At 43.5% G+C, this 13,192-nt stretch overlaps 1 protein-coding gene across 1 annotated transcript; it reads left to right on the forward strand.

Annotated features, from left to right (window-relative positions):
* Positions 1-438: 438 nt before the first annotated feature.
* On the forward strand, positions 439-12,326 carry LOC127573826 (aristaless-related homeobox protein-like; the record flags this gene model as incomplete). The annotated part of the gene is made up of 7 exons (XM_052022335.1): positions 439-469; positions 2,015-2,173; positions 2,466-2,889; positions 3,607-3,652; positions 5,579-5,859; positions 8,508-8,724; positions 12,261-12,326. Coding segments are annotated over 7 exons (1,224 nt in total), but the record flags the coding sequence as incomplete, so codon positions are not given.
* Between the last annotated feature and the right edge of the window lie 866 nt (positions 12,327-13,192).

Consider the following 13,192-nt stretch of genomic DNA (forward strand, 5'->3'; position numbering starts at 1 on the left):
AAGCTTTGCTCACTCGTTGCCATGATTGTTGCCATGAAACAAATCGCAAGTTCTCATTCAAATATCCTTTTGGATCTGAATTAAGGAAAAACAAAGTAAGTTAATTACAATGATGGCTAAAACTGAACAGACACCAATTCCCATGTTCAGTAAGGAAGCTGACAGAACTACTGAAGCTGGCATTATTACCTCATGGAATATTGCTGATACTGAACATTCATGTTCTGATGGAGCATTTATTGGAATTGGAATTGGTTTATTATTGTCACGTGTACAGAGGTACAGTGAAAAGCTTGTCTTGCATACCGTTCATACAGATCAATTCATTACACAGTGCATTGATAGTACTATTCAATGTACTATTGTATTGTTAGAGTAAACTGTAACAGCTACAGAGAAAGTGCAGTGCAAGCAGACAATAAGATGCAAGGACATAACAAGGTAGATTGTGAGGTCAAGAGTCCATCCTATCCTACTTGGGAACCATTCAATAGTCTTATAACAGCAGGATAGAAGCTGTCCTTGAGCCTGGAGGTACGTGCTTTCAGACTTTTGTATCTTCTACCTGATTGGAGAGGGCAGAAGAGAGAATGTCTGGGGTGGGTGGGGGTCTTTGATTATGTTGGCTGCTTTACTGAGGCAGCGAGAAGCGTGGACAAAGTCCATGGAAGGGACGCAGAGAAATATCAAGAGGAATATTGCAATAATGGCTATAATTTTAAACCCAAATAACATAAAGCTTCAGCAAGTAATAAAGCAAATTTCATTTTCCACCATTAATGAGCCACAGTGCAGCAAGTGTGGGTCTAGAGGGTTTAAGGAGATTTAAGGTGAGCAGGAAAACATTTCTCTCTTCTACCCCCTCCCATCAGGCAGAAGACACAAAAACCTGAAAGCGCATACCACCAGGCTCAAGGACAGCTTCTATCCCGCTGTTATAAGACTATTGAATGTACCTCTTGTACAATAAGATGGACTCTTGACCTCACAATCTACCTCATTATGGCCTTGCACCTTATTGTCTGCCTGCACTGCACTTTCTCTGTAACTGTAACACTTTATTCTGCATTCTGTTATTGCTTTGCCTTGTACTACCTCAATGTACTGATGTGATGAAATGATCTGTATGGACAGCATGCAAAACAAAGTTTTTTACTGTACCTCCCTATATGTGACAATAATAAACCAATTTACCAATTTTAAAGGGATCTGAACAGCAACTCTTCCACACAGGTGGTGGGTACATGGAAACAGCTACATATGAGGTTCTATGAAGTGGAACATTAACAATAAAAAGGAAAGTGTAAAAGCAATGCCTGCCTAATGACTCTCCAGCTCTGGATTTTATCACATCAGGCTCCAAGATCCTGCACCCCCCACCCACCCCACCTTACTGAAAAATTTCAAAAGATCCCACAGCCTTTTCCTGCTCTTGTAACGAAGGCACAAAATTGTAGGAGTACTCAGCAAATCAGGCAGCACTTGCGGGGAGATAGACAGGGTTAATGTTTCAGGTCGATGAAATTTATCAATGGTTCTTGTTAGTAAATGTTAAGCTACGTATTAGTTTGAGAGCGTGTAATGAATGCGTTTAACACTTTAAAACGAACATGGAAAGAAGCAATTTTTACCAAGCATGGAACTCATTTAAACGTGGATATAGAACGTGCTGGGTGAAAATATTGACATCGTTCGTGCTAGTTAGTTGATTTATATTAAGGTCTTTGCAAAGAAGAAATCCATTCCAGATTTTAGTTTGTGCTATGATATCTCGCTGGTCACACTATGTACCAATGGGAAGTGTGGCTGGAGATGTTTATTTAAAGTGGTGCGCGCACAAATTGCAAAGCGTCATTAATGCGCTCATTAGACATGTTGATGCTTTCGGGGGGAAAGTTGGTCGTCTGACATCGGCAGAGGACCGGGAGAGCCATGCAAACTCAGGGTAATAGCTCGCCACCTTGTCATGGGAGTTTGGGTGCCGCCGTTCCTGAGAAGTCCCAGCCTTTTCCACTGCTGTCTTCCTATCTCATTGACAGTATCTTGGGGCGCAGTAGCCGGCCCGTCAAACGGGAAGATGCTCCCTCACCTGGTGCCAGAAACCTCCAGGGCGAAATGGCTCCGGGTCGAACACAGAATGGGAGCAAAACATGTCAAATCGAGGAAATTGCGGGTAAGTTGGTCGGGATCTGAGGACCTCGTATTGAACAAGCCTTAATGCACTCAAAACCAAAACAATCGCCCATTCGTTCGTGAAGGATTGCCAAAAAAGCATCTTGCTGATTTATACCTTGTTATTGTGCGATTAATGTTTATAAACCAGCAATGCATAAAAAAGCAAAATGTACGCCACCTTGTTAAAAATGTTTATGCAAATAACTTACTTTTTGCAATGTTATTGAAATAAACCTAGGTAAATGATTATGATCTGATTTGAAGTTTTGCTTCTGTTTTTTTTATTGAAGGTCATTCGGCAGGCTCAAGGAAGCAGGAACTCGGCTGGGTTCAACTCATAGGCTCGGAACGAGGAGGGGACGGGGGAGACGAACTTCCTTCGAACGAAGCGAGAAGCGACCCCAGCCCAGTGCCGACACCGGGGGAGAGACGAGGCGAACTGAAGCCTTTGCCACAGGTGGAAAACGCTTTGCCTTCGGTGCTGGGAGAGCGGGGTGCAAAGTGCTGTGGGGAGAGAGAGGGTCGGTCGCTGGAAGTGGGGGGAGGTGAGGACAAGACGAACACCAGCCTTCAGTTCTTCCCTTGCGTTGGTGAGCAGGAAGATGGCTCGTTCAAACGGAAGCAGCGTCGCTACAGAACCACGTTCACCAACTTTCAGCTGGAGGAATTGGAAAGGGCTTTCCGGAAAACCCACTACCCCGACGTCTTCACAAGGTAACGGGAGCTCTGCTGGGGAAACTGTGGGAGACTTCCATTCCCCGCAGTCCCGGTCCCAGTGCCCCTGCTCTCTCGGCGGCTCCTGAAATAACCAGTTAATTAACTCCGGCTCCACGTTGGAGTCGACTGAGAGTGAAGTGAATGAGAATCGCAAAATAGATTGATTAAAATTCTGTATAAAAGTTCTCACAAAAACAAAACAAAGTTTATAAATCGCTCCTAAAAAAAATATGGCAAAACAAAATTGGGTCTCACGACTTCAGAGATAATTTCTGAATCGTTGAAAAAGCAGGCTGCATTTTACATTGAAGCGTGAAAAGAAATGAATCCTGGAAAATGCACCGCATAAATGTTAAAATCTGCACCCCTCTTCCTGTCGATTCACCTTTCGAGATTATATTCCCACTTTGATGGAGTGATTCGCGGTGACTGGTAATGGGAAACGTGTCCAAATTGTAACCTTATTTTTTAATTGAAGTTATTCCGTTAAATATAGCGATTAAACGTAAGCTGCATTTATTTTAAACGTAAAGTAACGAAATGGTATCGAAAACACACGTTTCCTGATACGAAAGTAATATTCTGGGGAAATCTGAGCAAACAGAAGGTACTCGGATTTAAGGTTTAATTTAATTTAAGGACAGCTGGACATTGTAATGTCTGTAATATCATTCGGGTTAAACGTGGACGATAATGTTTCGTGTTTCTCCGCAGGGAAGACTTGGCAATGCGACTGGATTTAACCGAAGCACGGGTCCAGGTGTGTGTTTCTAACTCCCTAATGTGGCGTGGGGACCGGGGCAGGGTTAAATCGCACTGACCCAGCGATCAGATGCAGAACTGCGTTAACTAACGCCTACAAACACCAGCTTGTGGAATGGCCCTCAGCAGATATTCAACGGCCTCATGCAGTCTCCAGATTGCACGCCGCGCTCTAAACTTCTAAATCGGAGAAATCTTCGGAAGAGAAGGGGGAAATAAAACAATTTTTTTAAAAAAACATAAATGGCTAGAATTTAGACTTTCATTTGCTTAGTCAGATTAAATCACACGTTCGGCATTCCTGCGGCAACTCCTGGTGTAGGGTGCAGATCAAAGTTACATCGTCTGCATTCAGTACATTTTCCACTCTGCTTCTGATCTCTGGGGAGTGGTGAAGTTACAAAAGGGCTTTGGGGAGTGTCCGGGAACAGAAACCATATGGCGTTCGGCAACACCGGCACTGGGCGGTCTGGATAAGTTTATTTAATTAAAACATAACCTCTCACCTTGCTGGGCAAATGAAATTTTTAAAGACTTTCCTGCTTGTCTCAAATAAATAATTTAAACTTTAATATGAATGCAATTATTACACAATAATCCTAGATTGTATTTTGTTTTAGAACAAGTAATCAGTTTTTTACTATCTAACCCCCATGTTTGCTGGAACATCGTAACGATTATCACAGAATGGAAGAGGGGGAATTAATTCACCAACAAAGATAAAATAATACAGATAATCGTGTAGTTCGTTCGCGCGTTTGTAATGGATATGTTGTCCACCACCACCACCCCCCCCCCACCCCCGCACCCCCCGACTGTTGTCGCGTATCAAAGCGTTTCATTTCAGACATCATTGTTGAGAAGGTATGATGTTGAGGCAGCTTAAAATCCTACACTTAGAATTAGCCTGGAGTGTCTGAACAGGCACCCTCAGTGTCAGGTACCCGGCTGACTCGAGTTCTGCAATGTACCCGAGCCAGAGAGCGCATCTTCCGTGCGGAAATCTGGGAACAATTCAAACCGGTTTCAAACAAACGCTTAAGATAAATCGCTGGAGACGTTTAACATCCTCGGGGTGTCCTAAAGTTGCTGCTGATTTCAGGAATGGGACCTCCGATTGAGAATTAACGTCACCTACGGCGTTTGCCTCCAGTTTCGATATTTCACTTCGGTCTACCATTAGGTGGAAAAAAACATTCGCTCTCTTTGAATTCCATGTTGCGGATCGCACGGCTCTGTAATCGGAGTTGGAATATCCTCGCATTTCAGAGTTATACACTTGGAAATGGCTTGGACCACCAGGGGATGGAGAGTTTTTGACGCTCTTAAAATAATCTTCAATCCTTGGCACACTACACTGGGACATCAGTGAGAACTTCCCACCGTACAAATAGTTCCGCTCCTCAAAGTTAGTTTTTTTTTAAATAATCAAAAGTTGATGAATTTTTTTTAAGTTGTAGATGATTGAAATCTCAAACAAAATGCTGGAAATACTCAACAGGTCAGGCAGCATCTGTGGCAAGACAGAAAACAGGAGTTAACGGTTCAGGTCTATGAACCTTCGTCAGAACTGGGTCCAATGAAGTCTTCGACCCGAAATGTTAATTCTGTTTCTTTCTCCATAGATGTTGCCTGACCTGCTGAGTGTTTCCAGCACTTTCTGGGTTTTTTTTATAACTTTTTTTCTTTGTTTCTCCGCAGGGAATATTTTCCGCTTGCCCAATCATTTCACTCAGAATCTACATTTTAACTCGTTAGTGCCGTCCAGTGAAGTTCAGTTTATCGCCAATACTCTGCCAGTGACCATAACTGGAAATGTGTCCAGGGTGTGGTTGGTTGATGGTGGCCTTGGTCGGGGTGCGTGGTTTATAGGTTAGCTTTGCCTAGTTGGACACTCTTACACTGTTGCGTTGTCCCTTCCAAGGTCTGGTTCCAAAACCGCAGAGCCAAGTGGAGGAAGCGTGAGAAGGCAGGAAGCCTCAGTCATCCGCACGGGTTGTCCCTGGCTAGCCCACTGGGGCTCTACCTGGATGTGCCGTTGGCCCAGTCCGCTGGGATGGATTCGAGCTGGAGGTCATCGTCTCTCCCGGCTCTCTCTGCCGCGACAGGTGCCAACGCCTACAGCTCTGCGGCCCAGCTGGGAATTAGCACCTTTATCGGGACCACGTTCTTCAGACACCCGTTACTCAACCCACACTTTGGAAGGTTGGTGGAAACAGCTCCGGACCTGCCTTCACGTTTTAAACACTAACTGTCTTGGTTGTTTGATGTTAGATCTTGTCTTGTTTATACACCACATGTTCAATTTAACCACGCACATGGTGCAGATTCTTCATTGAAGCAACTACCAGGAGTAAGTAACATCGTAAATACTATTCCATTGTTTATAATAAACTATCATCTCGACGTCGGAGTTAAAACGAGCATGTGACAGTAACGGGGAAACTGTTGTGCAAATTCTTGTTCAAAGTTGCAGGAAACCCTGACATTTCCAATTAACGCCTGTTAAAAAGCAACGAAAGTAATTCAAGATTGGATCATAGATATTGCATCCATTGTTTTAATTTAAAGGCGCAGGAACACTATCGCTTCATTTCAATTAAACAAACTCTTCGGTATCGTTCATCGATTCAGTTCAATATACTTTCCCAATTCACACCAGGGTAAATCTCAGATCAATGGAACCCCAGTAGATGTGGTTAAAATTCCGCTGGACTCATGTTCACATCACCCCGAGCTTTGAGAAACCAAAAAGACGTGTGCAAGAATGGAGCAATGGAATTCAAATCCCCGCAGTTTAATTTCTGCCTCTGCACTCTTTGCAACTGCAAAAGGCAAAAACAAACTGCCGATGATAGAAATCTGAAATCTGACCTTTCTGATTATTGAACTGAAAATTTTATTCGCACATATCAGATTTAAAACTCTTGGAGTAGGCCGGGGCTTTCAGAGGAGAATTGGCGAGGCACGGAGGGGTGGAGGTGCGGGAGGATAATGTGAAGGCTTACGGGGCAGGACTGGGGGATGGGGTCTGACTGAATCGTTCCACGGGGAAGCGGCGGAGACTCCACAAGCCAAATAGCCTCTTCCCTGCCGTCATTGTTCCATGAATAACGCCAATACTTTGTCTCGTCCATCACTGTCCGGGGTCATCAATCCAATATCTTACAAATCTTTCAGCAAGGACAACTTTCCTCTTTTAAAAAAAAAGTATTAACGATGCACAATCAAATGTCCGTACTTTCTGGGTAACTTGAAACTATTAGTCTATAATTATCCAAATAATTTATATTAATCCGCCTCCACCATAAAGGTTTTCTTTCCTATTGATGAAACCGAAATTGAGTTTTTCTTTAGTTTTCTTTTATACTTCTATAAATTTTCCAATGCGGACAATTTGCGATCAAATCAACTCATGGCTTGTGGCGGTAACGTCACGTACCCATCGCTTTGGAAAGGGTAACTGATCCTCGGGGAAAGTTAAGTTTATTCAGACTACAGAACGAACAACGCCCAGGTCATCTCAGGATTTTACTCCAGCCCGAGTAACACCATTTTCTGTTCTTTCAACGAGGAACAACATATCTGCTCCTCCGCACACACGATTTGCGCGTTTATGTCCCGCGTAATTCAATATATTTGTAGCAATGATCCAGGGAACCGTTCAGCCGAAGTCAACCCAACCTGTTTTATTTTCTTATCTCTGTTCTTTTATTTATTAACCGCAAGATATATCACATCAGGTCGAGTAATTTAGACAAATGTGAATTTACAAATGCAGAAACTATTTGCAATCTTGAAACATTTATGCATTGTCTTCGGTGTATTTGGTATCGGCGCATCTGAATAAAAGTTAAAACAGAACACTGAACACTACAGCACAATACAGGACCTTCGGCCCACAATGTTGTGCCGACCTTTAAACCTCGCCTAAGACTATCTAACCCCTTCCTCCCACATATCCCGCTATTTTAAATTCCTCTATATGCCTATCTAGTAATCTCTTGAATTTGAACAATGTACCTGCCACCACCAGGTCATCAGAAATGTCAGGTTATGTTCTGAAGAAGAGTCCTGACCCGAAGCGTTGACCGCCTGCATGCTGCCTGGCCTGCTGAGTTCCTCCAGCATCATCGTGTTTTTCGTCTCGATTCCAGCATCTGCAGTCCGTTGTTTCTCTAAGGTTATTAACTCATGTACTGCCATAACTGGTTTTATCCCTATCATTTTATAAACATTTTTTCCACACAAAATGTAAAAAGAAATTAGACGATAATTAGCAGGTCAGGGAGCAACCGCAATGTTTCACCTCCAAGTCCTGAATACTGGAGTCATGGAAACAGGCCCTTCGGCCCAACTTGTCCCTGCTGACCAGTTTATCTGCCCGAGCTCCTCCCATTTGCCTGCGTTTGGCCCACATCCTTCTAAACCTGCCTTATTCCTGTACCTATCTAAATGTCTTGTACCCAGTTCCATTACCCCCATTGACAACTCGCTCCACGTACCCCACACCCTCTGTGTGACAAAGTTGCCCCGCTGGTCCCTTTTAAAGCGTTCACCTCTCACCTTAAACCTATGTCCTCTAGTTTTAGACGCCCCTACATCGGGAGAAGGGCTGTGACCATCCACCTTATCTGAGGCCCTCATGATGTTACATACCTCTAGATCATTGACCTGAAACTTCATCTATTGACAGATGCTGCCCGACTCTGTTGGCACTTTCCAGCGCCTTCAATAATTTGCATTTGCTTTACTAGTTTCAGAGTCGGAAAGTATGGGGAGCGTGTGATCAGAATCTATAGCGCTTCATTTCTTCATCAGGGTATTCAACACGTAGTTTATTGGTTTTGCAGATTCTTCACGACTATGAACCCTCTCATGGCGACCTCCCTGATTGTGAAGCCCTCTGTCTCCGCAGTGGACCCCAATGTCTTTCCACCTCACTCGCACTCGACGGCCATGGACAGAAAGTCCAATAGCATCGCCAGTCTAAGACTGAAAGCGAAAGAACACGCTAAACACAGTCCCCCCATCGGTTTGCTCCCTAATCTGACAAACACAGGCAAACAGGTCTGTTAAGAAGCGACCAGCCCCTTACTAATGGGACTGTAGTTCAACAACCAGACAGCCGATAACTGCAGAGAAAGCACCTGGAGAGACTGACCCCAAATGCACCTGTCGGAAAACGGCTGCCTGCGGAACTGGTACTTAGAAATGAATTGAAACTCTTGGGGACGTACACTGCCGAGCCCCGGGTAATGGCAAGTCACATTATATTGCCACTTATTTTGGGATGGGTGGTGGGGTATTATGTAGACTTTGTTTTAACTTAATAAATCCTTAAGTCTGTGATCTTCAGACACATTTGACATCTAGAAGTATCTCCTGCAGAGCTGCCTTGTGTTGTTAGCGTTTTTTTCTAAAGCCAAAGTCATAACGAAAGAGATGTCATGTACATTCAAGGCTATAATATCGCTTCTGGGGGGGGGGGGGGGGGGGAGAGACGTCTTTCTTTAGGACCTGTACCTGTATAGATAGGAGTTTTAGTACACAGATCGCCACTTATGAAGATCTATTTAATTTATATAATGGTATCTGATTCAACAGAATTATAGTATTTTAACAGTAAGTGCTGTGTCCCTTGTGGTTTATGAGATTTATACAAATAAACGTCGATTTAATGATGGTGTCAATGATACGACTGGTTATAAGAGATTGTTCTTTACATTGTGGCTGCATAAACAGAGCGTCGAAACTTAAACGGTGGAAGGGACGGGCGCGGCGGTTCAGTCTACTGGTTGAGTTCAACGTGCTCCCCAGTCGGCGGATTCCTGAAACCACGGAGTTGAGGAGGTCCCGGTAATGGCGAGTCACATAGCATTACCATCTAACTGGAGTAGGTGGCATGCTATAAACATAGAACATAGAACATTACAGCACAGTACAGGCCCTTCGGCCCACAATGTTGTGCCAGCATTTTATCCTGCTCTAAGATCCATCTAACCCTTCCCTCCCACATAGCCCTCCATTTCTCTATCATTCATGTGTCTAAGAGTCTCTTAAGTGTCCCTAATGTATCTGCCCCCACAACCTCTGCCGGCAGTGCGTTCCACGCACCCACCACTCTCTGTGAGGAAAAACTTATCTCTGACGTCCCCCTTATACCTTCTTCCAATCACCTTAAAATTATGCCCCCTCATGTTAGCCATTGTCACCCTGAGAAAAAGTCTCTGACTGTCCACTTGGTCTATGCCTCATCATCTTGTACACCTCTACCAGGTCACCTTTCATCCTCCTTTTCTCCAAAGAGAAAAGCCCTAGCTCACTCAACCTATCCTCTTAAGACATGCTCTCCAATCCAGGCAGCATCCTGGTAAATCTCCTCTGCACCCTCTCTGAAGCTTCCACATCCCTCCTATAATGAGGTGACCAGAACTGAACACAATACTCCAAGTGTAGTCCAACCAGAGTTCTATAGAGCTGCAACATTACCTCGTGGCTTTTGAACTCAATACCCCGACTAATGAAGACCAACACACCATACACCTTCTTAACAACCCCAGTGACTTTGTTTTATCCCTATAGACTTTGTTTTAATTTAATAACTGCTTTGGTTTATGATCTTCAATCACAATTAACACCTATGAGTATCTACAGTGCATTGTTAAATGTATCTCTGAGGGTGGGCAAAAAAAGTATTGATTTGAAACCTTATGCTTAAATTCCTCTTCTGATGTCTTGTGCTACCAGCTCAGTATCTGGTGAAGATTGTATTTGGTTTGAATGTGGCAGATGGTGAAGTGAAAACATTTCTTTAGTGTTGGCCTCCTGCTGTTGTCCAAATGGACTGTCCAAGAAATTTTTATTAGTTCCAACACCACTCCGAATGAAAACAAATCAAGAAGTTCCTTTAACAGAGAAAGACTAAAGAACATTTGGGATTATAGTTTTGGTGGTTGGTGCCTGCCAAGTGGGTCAAAGGGCCTGTTTCCATGCTGTATCTCTCTTTGATCTTCCTATGGCTTCTGCTAGTTGCAGTGTTCCTCAGTCATCTTACAATGATATCTAAACCAGGCATAAATTATTTTAGATATATATAAAAATATCAGTAAAGTGGTTGGCCATTGAGGATTACTTTGGTAGCTGATGAAATATGAATTAAAACTTGCATACTGTGTTCAGTTTTAGTCACCTTTCTATAGGAAAGATACCATCAAGCTGGAAAGAGTTTCAGAGGAGATTTACCAGGATGTTGCCGGGACTCGAGGGACTGAGTTATGGAGAGAGGTTGAGCAGGTTGGGACTTAATTCATTGGAGCGTAGGAGACTTCAGTGATCATATGGTGGTGTATAATATGGATCATATGAAGGTGTAAAAAATCCTGAAGGGCATAAAATAGGTGAATGAGCACAGTCTTTTTCCCAGGGCTGGGGAATCAAGAACTTGAGGGCATAGATATAGGGTGAGAGGGAGAGATTTAATAGAAACCTGAGGGGCAATTTTTTTCACCCAGAGGGTGGTCCATATATGGAATGAGCTGCCAGAGGAAGTGGTTGAGGCAGGTACATTAACAACATTTAAAAGGCACTCAGACAAGTACATGGTTAAGAGGGATATGGGCCAAACATGGGCAAGTGGGACTAGCTTAGATGGGAATCTTAGTCAGCATGGACCAGTTGGGCCGAAGGGCCTGTTTTCGTGCTGTATGTCTCTGTGACTCCATGACTCAATATAGACCGAAGATTTCCATATTTTAGTTGAAAGCATTGATGATGTTGAGTGGAACCTTATGAGATCCTCTCTGCCCACCCAACGCTCTGAAAAGTTGCAAAGACTGGGTGAATGTAGCCTCTCTCTGTTTGAAGGGATTTGTTGTGGCTCAGTGGGGAGGCTCTGTTCCTTCCTACTCATGAGGATCATGGTGTCTAGTCTCAGTCCAGAAAACTGAACAGCAGATCTCAGCTGACACCCCACTACTGCAATGTCCGAGGAGCAGTTGTTTGGAGAAAATAATCTTGTGTCGTGGAGTTACAAAACATGGCATGGGCCCTTCAGCCCACCCAGCATTGACTATCAATCACCCACTTACACTAAACCTACACTCATCCCATTTCATTCTCCCCAAATTCCCATCAACTCCCCCACCTGCCCCCAGATTCTACCACCCACGTACACACTAGAATCTACAGCAGCCAATTAACCAACCAATCCGTGCGACTTTGGGATGTGGGAGGAAACTGGAGCACCCCAGAGAAACCCACAAGGCTTCTGGAAGAACATGCAAACTCGATGTGGACAGCACGGAGGTCAGGATCGGACTTGTCTGAAGCTGTGCTGCACCATTGTGCTTCGACTGACCTTAAAGATACAATGGTGCTTCGAGCAAAAAGCTTTCTCACTGACATTTATCCCCCAGACAACATCATTAGAACCAATTAAATGATCATTATCACATTGGTGCTCCTTTGAGAAAATTAATTGCCATGTTTCCTGCCTACAACAATAACTACAGTCCCAAAGTGGCTGTGAATGATTATAGGAGCTCTTAAGATTGTGAACAGTGCCATGGACATGTAAGTTTGTCTTTTACCTTTGGTTTTTGCAGAACAACAGTCAGTTCTCCAGAGCCCAGAAACCCAGTGGTATCACCTCCGTTCAGGTGGCTGAGTGAAATGATTACTCATCCAGTGATGCATGTGACTATTTTACGTCAGTGATGTGTTTAATCCAATTCCTTTCACTGGTCATTAATTTCACAGCTCCCATACTGGGAAGAAGTGCTGTTTTGCAATTTAAGTGCTTGCTTAATCATAGTAACTAAAATCTTAACTAAAAATTAATTTCTTATTCTGAAGTCTGAATTGGTAGATATTGTTAATTGCTCAATGTGTTTTGGAAATTGTAGCTGAAAAGTTGGGGTTTGATATTAAAATGTTCCATTGGTAGCAAAATAGTATTTTCAGAGAAATATTTTGCACCTCAGCTATTTATTCCAATCCCATCTCATGTCTTTAATATTCCCAGTTTTTAAGTAGTTAATTTCTTCTGTGATATCTGCACTGAACACGTCAGCACCTTGTCATGGCTTTCTGAAAGCACCCCCCCCCCCAACCCCCAACAGATTCTGTTACTTAGGAAACCAAGGGTAACGTTTAATAGAACTTCATTTGTATTGGTTTATTATTGTCACATGTTCTGAGGTACAGTGAAAAGCTTCTGGTTTTGCGTACCACTCAGATAGCACCATAGAAAGCATCCTTATCTGGACATCACAGCTTGATATGGCAATTGCTCTGCCCGAGACCGCAAGAAATTGCAAAGAGTTGTGGTCATAGCTCAGTTCATCATGGAAACCAGTCTCCCCTTTGTGGACTCTGTCTACATTTCTTGCTGCTTCGATAAAGCAGCCAACATAATCAAAGGCCCCACTCACCCCAATCATTCTCTCTTCTCTCTCATTCCATCAAACAGAAGATACAAAAGCTTGAAAACATGCACCACCAGGCTCAATGACAGCTTCTGTCCCACTGTTATAAG

This window comes from Pristis pectinata, chromosome 8 (assembly GCF_009764475.1).
Source record: "Pristis pectinata isolate sPriPec2 chromosome 8, sPriPec2.1.pri, whole genome shotgun sequence".
Classification (NCBI taxonomy): Eukaryota; Metazoa; Chordata; class Chondrichthyes; order Rhinopristiformes; family Pristidae; genus Pristis; species Pristis pectinata.